Below are 14,482 nucleotides of genomic sequence, written 5' to 3'. Positions count from 1 at the left end.
GGGGCTCCTTCAACTTCTGGGGCAAGATCAGCGCCCAGACAACAAACACATGGGGTAAACGGTTCTAAAAACCTAAATGGTTCCACAAGGGTGAACAATCTGGGGTGAGCGGCACCAAAAACCTGAATGGTTTCACTAGGGAGAACAATTCCACATTGGGTGAACGGCTCCAAAAACTTGAACGGTTCCACAAGTGTGAACAGATAAGCTATGTAAACCTTACAGAGTGCTCGATGTGAGTTCATATTAAATATTCTTCGTTTCTCCCTAGAGGCCCAATTGTCTGCAGCTTTCTCATAATCAAAGTCTTGTGGATATGGTCCCTCCAAGAGATCATGATAAGTTTTGGTGTGGTTTGATTCATGTGATTCCTCAAGCAAATCTTGATTCTTTTAGGGCCAGAAAACACTCTTTCACATTCAGCTGTGTTTACTAGAATGGCCAGTCCAAAAGCAGCCAGTTTTGATAAATTTGGAAAGACTCTCTGTTAAAATCTGTTTTGGAGTGAGATTTGTGTAGGCTGGCTTTTATTTATTTTTGGTGCAACTGCCCACTCTTATTTGGCGTTGTCATAGTTCAAAACAAAAGGAGAGTAATAATTAAAGAGTATTTCTGCAGGCTAAAAATTCTTGGAATACTGGAGATGATTGGCATATCTGGAAATCTCGCATTGAGGTACCTGTTTGACATCTTTCTCAATATATTTATCATATATATATATATATTTTTTTTTTCCAGATTTGAGTAATGTTACATCACTTTTTGAATAAACAATGCAAAGATCTGACCATTCCTCTTCAAGATATTGATGACAGTTTTGAAAATGTATTCCAGAGGTGTCTTTTAATTCCAAAATCACCAGTTTTGGGGCCTGCAAGATTGACTGTGAATGATTGACTATCAGTAATGTTTACATTGTACCTTTACCAAGCCGTAGAAACACTAGATAACAAAGGTAACTCATCTGAAAGCATCATCATGGAAGAAACAAAATAGTATATTTTAATACATATGCTTAAACCTTCAGCTGTGATGTAATTTCGTTCAGTGGCCCCCCCTTTCCAGTTTAGCTATGATACCGATGATACACAGTCTTAATGACTGTACTGCAGTGTTGTGAGACATCCGTCTAGTATCGGTGGGCATTTTCAATTTAATTTGAGGAATGCTCAGTATATTTTGGATTTTGTTTAAACCAGCCATTTTGGGGAAAAAAAACAGCTGCCTTAAGATATCATTACGTTTCATTAGGTAAGGTACAGCAACTCCTGCTTGTGCACTTGCAAGGGCCAATCGGTGGTTTACACAATGACAGTTGACCAAGAGTCCAGCAGTTCTATCTTTGAGTAGTTTTGCTACTCCTGTTTGCCTTCCAATCATAACAGCTGCCCCATCTGATCCAATACCAACAATATTGGATGTTTTCAAGCCTAGATGGATAGAAGTTTCAATCAATGTGTTAGTAATAGTCCCAGCTTTGCCATCAGTCATGATGTCAGACCTAATTTCTGATGCTAATACATCCAGCAATTCTTGCATTGTTCTTTCGGAAATATAGTGAGCATTTTTACCAACGCTGAGATGTTGTTAAAAGGAACAATCAATGTTCCAATAACGTTTTAAACTGATGTATGTGGCAAATCATTTATCGCCAGCCAATACATGGTCCAACAATCTTTTTGTTTGAGTTCTTGTTCATGGCACAGTTACCCAGGTTAACTCTTTCCTTGGGAATGCTTGTTTGAATATTTCATACACAGAACACCACATACCATTATCCTTGACCATCAGCCATCTAAAACTTTTTAACCACTGTGTGTTGATGCCAGATGAGCGGTGCTTGCCTTTATCTTTTTCATTTGGCAAAGTGTTTGCACAAGAAAGTTCACCTGATAGACCAGCCTCTAATTCGCGGATTTCAGAAATTGAAAATTCTGCGTGCTTTCCTTAGGCTGTGGTGTTTTCTCCTGGGAAAACTGGAAAATTTGAGAAGTATAGTTTTCTGATTACTACTCTTATTCATGATGGCTGATGTCACTTCTTTCTCTCTGTCTTATGTTGGCTCCCTCACTCAGTCTACTGTGTTCTGACTTTGGTCCCTCAAGTGCCACCTGCAATCTCTCTGGTGCAGGCTGTGGTCTTTCCTGTACTTGCTGCTCTTTCTCTGGCACCAGTATCAGTATTTGGTGTTTTCTCCAGTCTTTCATGTCTGGCTCCCGTCCTTCATGTTCTGGCTTAAGTCTTTCCAAAGCTGGCACTGATTTTCTTTGGCAGCATATTGCTCTTAGATTATTGTAGGCTGTTGCACTCCAATCCCCTGATGAACCCAAATAGGCGAAACGCGTCAGGTGGAGACCCATTCGAGGGACTTGGTTACTTCAAACAATCAGTAACAGCGTAATAATAAGCTCATGTTCCTGTGCAACTTGAATCTCTTTAGAAACAAAAATGTTATAATTGTATAATGTGTTCCTAAATACTTTTTATATGTTTTCATATATGTAATAATAAACCTAATGTTTAACCCCCCTAGCGGTAGTCCCGAGTGTGACTCGGGGTAGATTTTACTTGCAAAAATCGGTAATCCCGAGTCACACTCGGGGTAACTTTAAGAGCCCCCCTTACCTTTGCCCCACGCTCCAGCAGCGATCCGATGGCCCTGGTGTGATGCCCGGGCGCCAGTCCGTCAGGGGGTGTGGCCAGGTGGGAAATTGAGTAATCTGCTTTTAAATAGCACCTGGGTCCCAGCACCCCCGCTGCTGCCCACATCTCCAGAGAGATGCTAAGCACAATGCAGGACTTCTGCATTGTGCTTCACATCTCACTGCAGATGCCAGCAGCAATAGAAAATTCCGGGGGCGAGTCATCTTCCCGATGATGTGAGTGGTGATGTATGGGGGTGTGTCTGGGAGGGAAATTTAAAAGCAGATTACAATGTAATCTGCTTTAAATGGTTTTTACAGTACAAAAACACCACACAACATGAAATAAAAGTACATTTTTAATTTTATATTTTATTTTAAGATTACATTGTTGTCTATTATTTCATTATTTTTTAAATTATTTATAATTATGTATTATATTATAATTTATGATTATAATATAATAAATAAATATGATTATCATACCCGGGAGTTAATCCTAAAAATTACAGGCCCACAATATAAACAAAAATTTCTATGCAAAAAAAATAGGATCACTTTTGCATAAAAAAATTGACAGAATTAGAACGCTAGGGGGGTTAATCAGAAATCTTAAATCTGCCAAAAAGCCTCTCTTTCTCTCTACTTACCTATACAAAAGAGAGAATACAAAAAAGACTGAGTTTGTGCTGGCAAAAAGAAAAATTTATATTTATCATATATTTCATATGCCATTTGATGAGTGAAGACAATATAAACATAGTTTAATCTATGTACACATAGATCAGGCTTTCCCAAGGAATCCACCATGGGGGGATACCTGTTTGTACTAAACAAAAGCTGCCTAATTGGATGATGAGGTAAAGTTGGTAATCGACTCAGCCCCAACGCGTTTCGCCAGTAGGCTTCTTTAGGGGATATGCAGAGACCGTTTAAACGACTGTATAACAGAATATAATATTTCACAATGACCGTAGGGATAATGTCCATTAACGTGATAGCAAAGAAAAATATATACATCAGCTGTATCATAACAGATAAATGTGTCTAATGTATGTTTGAGTAATGAATGATGTGTTTATTTATATGAAATTTGAGTTGTAGTTATGTCCATAATTAAAATTGAATAAACATGGTAATAACATGGATATAAGTGTGGAAAATTGTTTATACCAAAAGTGATTTGAGAGTAAAAGATATGAAAAGAATTGTATTGCTATGGTGGATGGTATCATAGTATTCATATGCTAATCATGATTATCACAAAGGTTCAAATAAAAAAGGGGGAGGGGGGAGAACCAGTAAAGTTAGATATAATGTGTGATATAAAATAAGTCTGTAGCATCACTTACTGATTAGTAGTAGTGGTTTATTAGGGGTTAAAAAGTGCTTCACAGAATGGCAAAAGCTTCAGCAAAGGCTATGAGAAGAATATGAAAAGTTTTTAAATGCTATGCAATTGAGGTTTAATAGTAGAATACCACAAGGGTCCATTATTAATATAAAATGCTTGTAAGGAACAGCGATAAATGTAAATGTGGACTTACCCCGAGTGGATGGGTGATGAAGCAGTTAATTATGATAGTGCCGAGTGAAGAATTATTTGAAGAGACCACTAGAGGGTAATGCAAGTCTTTCCCTCGCTTTATATGGCGTTTTAGGTATATGACTTTGGCGCATGGGTGACTTGAGGCTATATCCGCCCTTCCTTCAGTGCCCATCGCCGCCGGCTAATTAATCGCCCCATATAAGTTGCGGACGGTTCAGTATCCCACAGTAGAGCTGCGGGTTAATGGAGTAGAGGATGCCAGTCAGAAATCAGGCTAATGGGTGTCCTCATTGAGGACTCCAGGTCCTCTGCTAGTCAGTTGGGCATCAGGGGAGGGGGGAGGCGGTGTTGGGGTGGGAATATGGTAATATGTATATAGTGATTGGTGTAAAAGAAGTAGAGGAGGGGAGAATGAGTGATTGTAATACATTGTCGTTTTTATGGGGAAGAAAAGAAAATTTACATGGAGTAGAATGATCATGTATGTATGTAAAAGAATGGGATAATGGTGCCTAAAGTGAATCAACAATAAGGCAAAGCCTGATCTACTATGTGTACATAGATTAAACTATGTTTATATTGTTTTCAGTCATCAAATGGCATATGAAATAATATGCTTAACCACCTGGCCGGCAAACCCGACCTTGGTTCAGGTCTATCGATTTTGCAAAAATCAATAAACCCGAACTTTTCTCACTCTCTAAATCCCCTCACTTACCTGGTCCCCGCTGTGATGTTCCAGCATCCATCGAAAAAAAAAATACCTTATCCCCGCAGCTCCTCCGGACACGTCTTCTCTCTTCTTTCTTCATCCGGCGAGTGCAGTGACGATCACCCGGGTTTCCCGACGTCGCTGCATGCGTCGGTGCGGGGGGCGGGGTGGGAAATTCAAAATTTTGTATTGAGTTCCTTTGCATTGAACTCAATACAAAAAAGCTGTATTGAGTCCAATACAAATAAATCCTCATATACCGTATTTTTCGGACCATAAGACGCACCAGTTTTTAGAGAAGGGAAATGAAGAAAAAAAAGATTCTGAAACGAATAGTGTCCTAAAATATTTTATGTGCATTAAAAACCAACATCACAGTCATAAACACATGTAATCAACCCTGTAAAGTAAACAGCAGCATTTAGAACCATTATTAACCACCTGAGCGTTACACTGAGTTTCAAACATTTTTTATATTCATGATATCTACTAGACCCTTGTTCGGACATATTTCTGTAAGTTACAGGTCTACAATTTAAAAAGAAAAAAAATTCATGAAAAACAGTGTACCGCTTTTGGTACAGAAATCTAGACATCAGTGTAACGCCCAGGTGGTTAATAAAAATTTGACTTTTGCCAGCACATACCCAGTCATTTTTGTATTCTCTCTTTTGTTGTCAAACAGTGGTTATACAACTAAATATTAGTGCAGTGATTTGAAAGGAAAGCAAAATTATGAAACCTTTTTCAGTTTACACAGTGAAATAAAGAAGAACTTAACTATAGACTTAACTATAGACTTAACTGTCTGTAAAGGAATAACATAAGTTTGCTATATTATTTTTTCATTGATTTGTAATAGAATGTGCACTGTTACCAATGCATTTACACCTTTCTTACTTTTATTTTAGGAAATATTTTCACAGAATTTTGAAAATGGTTAGAATGACCTAAATGTCCATTATGTAATGTATATTCCATTTTTGAGTATATTTCCAAAACAATCACATCCAAATATAAGTAGTTGGGACATTATTTACCAAGAATTCATCCGTTTAGGCAAGGAAAGCTTTATCACAAAACAAAACAAAGCATACCTTTTGAGGTCAAGTACATTTTTTGTCTAACATTTAAGGGTGTTTTCTCCTAGTGCTCCAATTCTCTAAATTAGTCAATTCCTTTCAGCTCTTATCTGAACAGCTTTATTGTATGCATTTACTTAGCTTTTTCCTTCCCACTTATAGGCCTTCTACTGATCAAAACAAGCAATTTCCCATATTTTTTAATTTGTGTGACATACTTATATTTATATAAAACTATGAATTATGGCAACATTTAAACCATGTAATAAAGTATTATTCATTAAGCCCAATTTCCACAAAGTAACTATCCCATAAAAAATAATAAAAATTACAATTACAAAAATAAAAATTACAAAGAATGTTGAATCATAACTTCACTCACCTTAAATGAAAGGAAACCAGTCCTTTTATTCCTCCGTTCTCAAATCCCTGCTCCCTCTCTGTCAAATACATACAATTACATAATACACCACCAGTGTTAATAAGATATCCATAAATGTCAAAAAAGACTCACCCAGAATGATGTGAAATTTTCAAATAGCAGTATTGTTTACATCTTCCTTTTTAGGTCTCTCACAAAAAAGCAGTTAGTTTGAAAGTATAGGTAAAACAAATCACAAGCAGCTGTTTGCAAAGTTTAAGGTTTATCTAATTCAAGCAAAAAATCTCCAAAGTGGTAACAATGTTTTCATCCACCCTCCTAGTTGATTCCATAGCCTAATAATTCAAAAAACCCTTCATTATAATCCATGTCCTATCGACTTACCCTATTCAATATGAGGTTCCCAGGGTGCCTATAGCCGCTGTTTAGGAAGAGAGACCCGGATACTCACCTCCATCCGCCACCCCGCCGATCTTATGGCGGCGCCATATGGGGAGGGGATCCACGGCTCACTTGAGCTGGAAGTGTTCTCCCCACACAGGGCACGCATGGTGCAGGCAAGGAGTGACGTGCCTGTGTGGCGTTAGTAACATGAGGAGTGCCCATCAATCGTGCAGAGAGGGAGTGGTCCTATGGTTACAGGGACTCCCTCTCCCGAGAGACGCCGGCTTCAAACTTCCAGCTGATCATGGCGCTCCTCTCTTACTGGGGGCCTGGACAATTCACCAGCACTCAGGAAATCAGATATTCAACCATATCACTGTTTGACTTTAATGCCTTTGATTATCACTTATGGAAACGGTTGTGAGGTAAAATATAATAACTGTCTCACAATTGCTATGTGCATGTATTGCATATACAGTATAAGCAATATAGAAATAACATAGAATAGCTCATCATTTAAACAACTATGCATAATAGAGATAATAGCATATGTAATCACCACTATATATAATTTAACACAATTGTACAGACATCAATGAATTAGATGGTAATCAATTATATTGTACAATTTTTAAGATTGAGTACAATCTTCATAGAGTATGTTTTATTTACAGCTTCATATTGTTTTGACATTGCATAAAATTAGGCATTTTCTATTAGTTGTTTGAATTCGTAATATTCATAAAATAATTTTAATACATAGAAATAGACAAAACAAATAAGAAAAAGGGGAATGGTAGGAGAGGAAAGAAAAGGAGATCCAAATATGCAATTAACTTTTCTTTGAACTTCGTGACTTCCCATATTCTTTAGTATAATTTCGACATCTCACAGAAATGGTTTAAAGCAGGGGTCCTCAAACTACGGCCCGCGGGACGAATACGGCCCCCTGAAGTTGTCCATCCGGCCAGCCGGCTGCTGAAGCTGCTTCTCCTGCCTGAGTTCTGGCTGCCTTCCATCTGCACTCCATGGAACCCGGTCACGTGACACCACTGTTGCCGGGGTAACGCTGGAGCTGTCGGGTTGAAGCCATCAGGCAGAGAAGGTATGAGCAAAGCAGAGACTCACTGCTGCACAAATGTACATGATCAATGTACATTTGTAAATAGTATAAACATACTAAGTTCATTAGTAATTGGATTTTGAATTTCTTGAGAAGTACTTTTGATATTCTTTATTGTAATTATAGAAAAACATTGTACTAACTGATTATTATCTGTAGATCTCTTTTTCCTGATGAAGTGGACTTGGCATCCACGAAACATGTATAAACATACTATGCACATTGATCATGTACACATGTGCTGCAGTGTGATCCATGTATGAAGGCAGCAGTGAGTGACAGGTAGCAGACACTGACAAAGTTTTTTTAGCAGCGCTTTTTTAATTAATAAAAAGTGTGGGGTAGTGTTGGGTGTAGGGTAGGGTGTATAAAAAGAAGCAAATTAATGAATTGCTTGAGATTATTCATTTGCATGGAAAATGCAAGATAAATTTGCATTTTCAATACACACAGTGAAATTTCAAATTTATCTGTGCATTTTCCAATGCACATAGGAATTGAGGAATAACAATACTATATGCACAGCACACTTGCCGATCATTAAAAAAAAAAGTGGCGTTTACTTTGGTGTGTGAACATCCTGTAGGACTAGTGGAGTTTCTCTTCTTTGTTAATAAGGACAAAGAATATGGTCACCTGGGGAGGTGTAAAGAGATTCCCAGGATATCAGGGCCATAAATTGTTTAGGAACATCAATCACTCAGGATTCCTGAATAGCCACTTATCACTTCAAACCTTTAATTACCTTACTTACCACCTAATTTACTTTGTATAAATACCACCATCTTTTCTGAATAGATCAGAACAGCAACAACTGTATATGAACTGGTGTCTGTTTTCTTACGATCATAATATTAACCTAACAGCTGAAGTTTCTTTAAGAAATAGATACATTTTTCCTTGACACAAAGTCCTCCTCAATTTCCCATGCTCAGGGTGAAGCACCCCCTCTCATATCAACTCCAGGCCTTTTATCTGCTTAATTGATAATGACATAAGGAAGGAATTGTCCACACAAGCCCATGAAATAGCCTTTGAGTCAATTGTCCAAATATTTTTGTGCCCCTGATAGGAGTGAGTTGTTTCATTTAAAAATAATTGTCGTAATGTACAGAACCAAAATTAGAAAAAGTTGTCTCTGTCCAAATATTTATGGACCTAACTGTATTTACTAAGACTATTCACAAAGAAAATCAAACAGAACAATGGAAGCATGGAAATCAAACAGAACAATATTTGATTAATAAAGTGTGAGTGGTGGTTAGAGTTTTGTGTTAGTTCTATAGAACTACGTGCCAAGCCTTATTAGGTACAGTAGTAAAATTAGTATATTTTTGGATATACAGTTAAGCAACTTGTACCTGATTATCCATTTGCTTACCTGAGTTACATTGTTGATATGCCTGTATTTACCTCCAAATTTAACATGGTAATACTAACATTAGACATTAATTAATCCAGACGTAATAACTGCAATTGTCAAATATGCGCTGACATACCGCTACACCTGAGGAAGCCAAATAGGGCAAAACGTGTTGGGTACAAAGGGTCAACATGAATAATATTTGTTATTGAAAGGTATAAATACGTATAGTGATTTCTGTGCGTAACTTGCTACATGTTGCATGTATAATGCCCTTTAGGGCCAAAGTGACACCATATAGACCACAGGAACTTATTGTGGCCTATTATAACGGATATGTTTTGTATTGCTATTTATTGAATACAATATATTTATTGTGCCAAAAACCCTGCTTTCTCTTGTTTCCTATTTTACTATTAGTAAATAAGTTAGTTAGTAAGTAGTATTAGTAGTACATTATTAGTGCAGTGAGGATTTATTTACTAAGACTATTCACAAGGAAAAACATGCAAAATAAACCGAACAATAAATTTAAGCTTGGCCACTTGGCCTCTAACTGACTGTTAGTTCCCTCACTAATGGTCCTGAATACCCTATTGCTGTGTAGGACTCTAATTCCTTAGCAGTCCTGCCTTTACCAAAAAGTCTGAGTTTTTACTCACAGTTTTTCTTTCCACTCCTTCCAGCTCACAGGCCAAGAACAGGAGCCCAGGAAAGAGCAGGCTGAGAGTTTATATACACAACATGTGTACTTCAGCACCACCATTTTGCCAGAAAGAAAACTGCCTGCCCAAACAGAAAAGTATTCTGTATATTGTCTGTACCTTGGACAAATGTATCTATTGTCCTGGATACAACCCTGTGTTTTTGTTGGCCAGCTGTTACAATAGGTAAAAAGTGTTATATAAGGGTGTCATTGGTGCAGACACTTAACATACTGGGCAGGAAGCACAGTACATCTCAACCTCATTGGCGACCCCTGGCCAATAAAACTTCTGGATTATTCACTGTCGTGTTTTCTGTGCCACCAGAAGCCCCCCTAGGAGGTGACCATGGGCCAGGTCCAACACCAACTTTCAGTATGGCTTGGGTACCAACTAGACTAACGTTTTGTTAATTAGAAGGAGTGTTTATCACTTAGTGTACCACACCCCTAAAGATATTTGCAGTATGTGTTTTTTTGGGGGGGTTTTCATGTACTAATAACATTTTTGCACACAATATAAAATTTATTAATATTTATTTTTGTTTTTAATTCTTAATAAAAACAACAATATTATATGCATGCATTGAGCCATTTGTAAAAGAAAAAAACATTCTTTTTTTCTCCAAATACTTTCCCTATTTTTCTTGTTTTTTTTTTGACAATCCTATTTCATCAAATAAAGCTTTGCTCTTGACGCATTTCGCCTATTACAGCCTCATCAGAAGAACATATTTTCAATAATCCATATGATTTTAAATACAAATTAGTGTATTTTACTACATAAATTCATTTTGTCTAAAAAAAAAAGTATACAAACACTTAATTCTTTAGGGATGCCAATCCCACCAATGACCACCAGTTTCTTATCAAAGAAAATTGTTGCTATATATTACTATAAGATCTTGACCACCTTTTATTTGGTGGTATAAACTCTATATACATCCACATTTACATACCTGTCTACAAAACCAACCTTTGTGCATATCCATTGATTATTTTCTCCTTAACTGCAAAAGTAATGTTGTACTTTGCTAAAACCTATTATCAAAAAAATGATTCAAAATACCTCACATTTTCTCTCATCTCTCTAATTTCAATGTGTTAATCTAACTTCTTTTTTAAATTAAACTCAATTATCAGTTATCCTAAATCCCAGTATGAAGGGTTTGGACTAAGCTTCTTTTTTTGCCTTTTTATAGTGGGATTCCAACTGTGCCTGGCTCAGTGACCCTGAAAAAAGACTCACAGAATGTTATTGGAATAAGCATAGGTGGGGGAGCTCAGCACTGCCCTTGCCTTTACATTGTACAGGTAAATATTTTCTGTGTATAACATTTGTTTAACATTTTCTTCAACTAGCATTTGATTTATTAATACATTAAACGTTGTAGTTGGTTGCATTATGAACACTAACCTATAAAATAGTTATAAAAAGAAGACAGAGAAAGAAGGGGTTTTGTAGCTTAAAAAATTAATGTATTATAATTATGTATTCATAAAACAAACTTCATAAATAATTACATTTGTTCAATTCCATGCATCCAAGGCCATTACAGAGTCATTGGATTTGGATGTTTTAGGTGTATACATATTATTTCTACACAGACTATTTGCAACCCTGTTAGTCTTTAGAAGTTTTTTTAGCTGTTGCGTTTCCCTCACCTGGCTTCCTCAGGGGTGATATTTTGGCACACGGTCGAGATCAGGGGTACCCAAAATGTTAATCACGATCTACTGGTTGATCTCAAAGGCAACACGAGTCGATCGCGGAGCCCTGCCTTACTCCTTCTTGCTGTTTACCCGCAGCCCCACCGCATGTCTATGGGAATGCTGGGGATGTCTTTCAGTGCGTGAGAAGGCTCATGTAACAGTGGGGAATGGGGAGGGAGGCAGAGAGGGCGGGAGGGCAGTTCAAGGTGACCAGTTCAGGCTCGGTGTCAGGGTTAAGTTACCGAGATACCTTTGTACAGATTAGCAGTTCTTTTGCTTGTGCAGCACCTCATTCTCCTATGACAGCTGAACTGTAGCTTTCCTGCCACTGTAGTCTTGTAGTGCAATGTCTGTGCAATGTTCTGCCATTCAATGTCTCATTAGCTTCGGTCACTTATGTATGTGTGTGTCATACTCTAATAAATATATATAATATATATAATATGTTTAGCAATTTAAGTTACTAGATCAGCAATAAAAAATATTTCAAGAGATAACATAAAAGCCATAACTGCATCCACACAGTCAAGATGTAAAAATATATAAAAATATACAGTGTTCTCCCCAGAAATTCTTTTCAGCCGGGTGGGGGAAAACTGCACCCTGAAAATTTCAAATCATTATGACATACAATTTAGGGGATATGAAGGTTTATACACAGAGAGCTGTAAGGCTGAGGAATGTGACATGCAGCATTTATACACACTGACATTGTTTACACAATGTGTATTTTTTTTTCCTAAAAGATTTAGCACAGCTATGAGAGGGGGAGGGACAGCTTGTGTCCCGATCTCCTCATAACTGTGCTGTGCTCTATTTACTCCGCCCGGCTCTAATCAACAATCAGCTCTTATCAGCCGAGAGCGGAGCAGTGTCTGTTCAGAGCTGCTGAAAATGTGCTGTGCGGAATAATCACTGCAGGTGTGCTTTGGGCAACGGGCTTGGAAGAACTATGATATATATATGTGGTTAGGTCTTAGCCATATGTTAAAATGTCTCAATCATATTACTGTATTGCCTGGAATACAGAGCAATTCCTTACTGCTCAATACCAACAGACAAGTTCCATCTCTACTCTTAATCAAGTAGAATGTACCTGCAGATTATAAATTGGGTCCAGATCTGATCAAGAAGCACTTACTTTTTGTGTAGATATTTCAAGTAAGTTTAGAAAAAGTGCGAAATAGCATATTGGCGGTGCCTAATCGGGAATAGAGGGTGTATATATAGGAAATTATTGAATTAGTGGGTAATTACATTATTGCAGGTTCTTAATCGAAAATCCGGCCATCTATAATCCGGTCCCTTCAGTTTTCCGGCATGAATTTCGGATCACATTTTCAATACAGGGACTGTAGTACACTGTTTGACCACTGATGTTTTCATTGCGCTGTTCTGCAGAAACAGCTGTTATGTCTTGCTTGCTAAAGTAAATACAGGTTGAGACGTCCTGGCTCCCTGGAACTGTGCCAGATGTCCGCTATATGTGTGTATATATATATATATATATATATATATATATATATATATGTGTGTGTGTGTGTGTATATATATATATTATATATATATTCCATTAGTATCTTGAAAGAGTGAAAAAGGAAGGAGGGGGGAATATACTTTATCCTGTCGCCATTTAGAAAGCCTGTTCGTGACGAGCAGGATCCCTGATGACGTCCCTATTCCCCAGGCAACGTCGGACTGCGTGCGCGCGTCACCCTCTGGCTGCACACGTGCCATACAATGCCTGACGATGCGGACATACCACCTATAATTGGTGGGTCTTTACACAGAGACAGCTCTTTGGCTGTAGCTGCTAGGAGTATCTCTCCACCACTTAGCCTGTGTGTTAACACACAGAATACCCGTCTTCCCAGCTTTTTTCTTTGCCACTTGTTCTGTCCAACTCTCCCTGGGTAAGGACCACTAAATTTTTTATGTATCATATTTGAGTATTTGAATTGGCTTAATAATACTTTTTCAATTTTTGCTAACAGGCTTTCTAAATAGGGGAAGTATAAAGTATATCCCCCCTCCTTCCTTTTACACACTTTCAAGTTACATATGGAATATATATGTAATTCACGTAAAGAAGTCCAAAACCTCACCCCACATTTGCATGGAACAAGCAAAGTACCACTATAAATTACACCTTTGTGTAAGGTGAAACTTTGTCATATAGAGTCTGTAAGTAAACTTCTTATCAAATCATCCTATCTGATATAATAACGTAATTAACCACTAACACAATAATGTCTTATATATACACGCTTACGGAAAATATCTACACAGAAAGTAAGTGAATGTAAATCTTTGTTAGCCGAAATGTGATTTCCCATAGGTTTCTAAAGAAAATAATTTAATTCGTTCTGGATGCTGCCCACAAGTTAACACAAAAAGTTTTATAAAAATAGTAAAAAGCACAATATAAAAGGTCATAAACTCACCAAAGGCTGGGATGAACAGCTTCCCCTAGTAACAGCAGGTAACAGGTGCATTATTTTAATAAATGCAATTAGGAGAGATGTTTGTCTCAACATATTATTAGGCAGCGTGGTGTAATTTACTGATGTTTATATAATCCTCACAAACAAAGCAAAAAAAAGAAAAACTTTATGGAGCCAAAACATTCATTTTTCTGGAGGAAGTTGTGTTTTGATACGAAACAACTGCAGAGTTTGCCTTGGTCATTAAAGAGTTGCAAAAGGTTGCAGAACTGCTAAAGATTTACCTCTGCACGTCTTGCGAACTGGCCCTTCCCCCCCATCAAGCCTCTGTTCTCCACACTAGCAGCAGAGAAGCCAATTCACAAGTAAAGAATAAATTTTATTG

General features: G+C 37.4%; 1 protein-coding gene across 1 annotated transcript in view; it reads left to right on the top strand.

Moving 5' to 3' along the window:
- PICK1 (protein interacting with PRKCA 1) overlaps positions 1-14,482 on the top strand; it is a 624,859-nt gene that overhangs the window by 501,401 nt on the left and 108,976 nt on the right. Inside the window, exon 3 of the mRNA XM_072421156.1 lies at positions 11,143-11,254. Coding sequence (XP_072277257.1) covers positions 11,143-11,254 — 112 coding nt within the window. The remainder of the gene's footprint in view (positions 1-11,142; positions 11,255-14,482) is intronic.

Source organism: Pyxicephalus adspersus, chromosome 8, assembly GCF_032062135.1.
Source record: "Pyxicephalus adspersus chromosome 8, UCB_Pads_2.0, whole genome shotgun sequence".
Lineage (NCBI taxonomy): Eukaryota > Metazoa > Chordata > Amphibia > Anura > Pyxicephalidae > Pyxicephalus > Pyxicephalus adspersus.
This window is presented reverse-complemented; position numbering and strand designations above follow the sequence as displayed.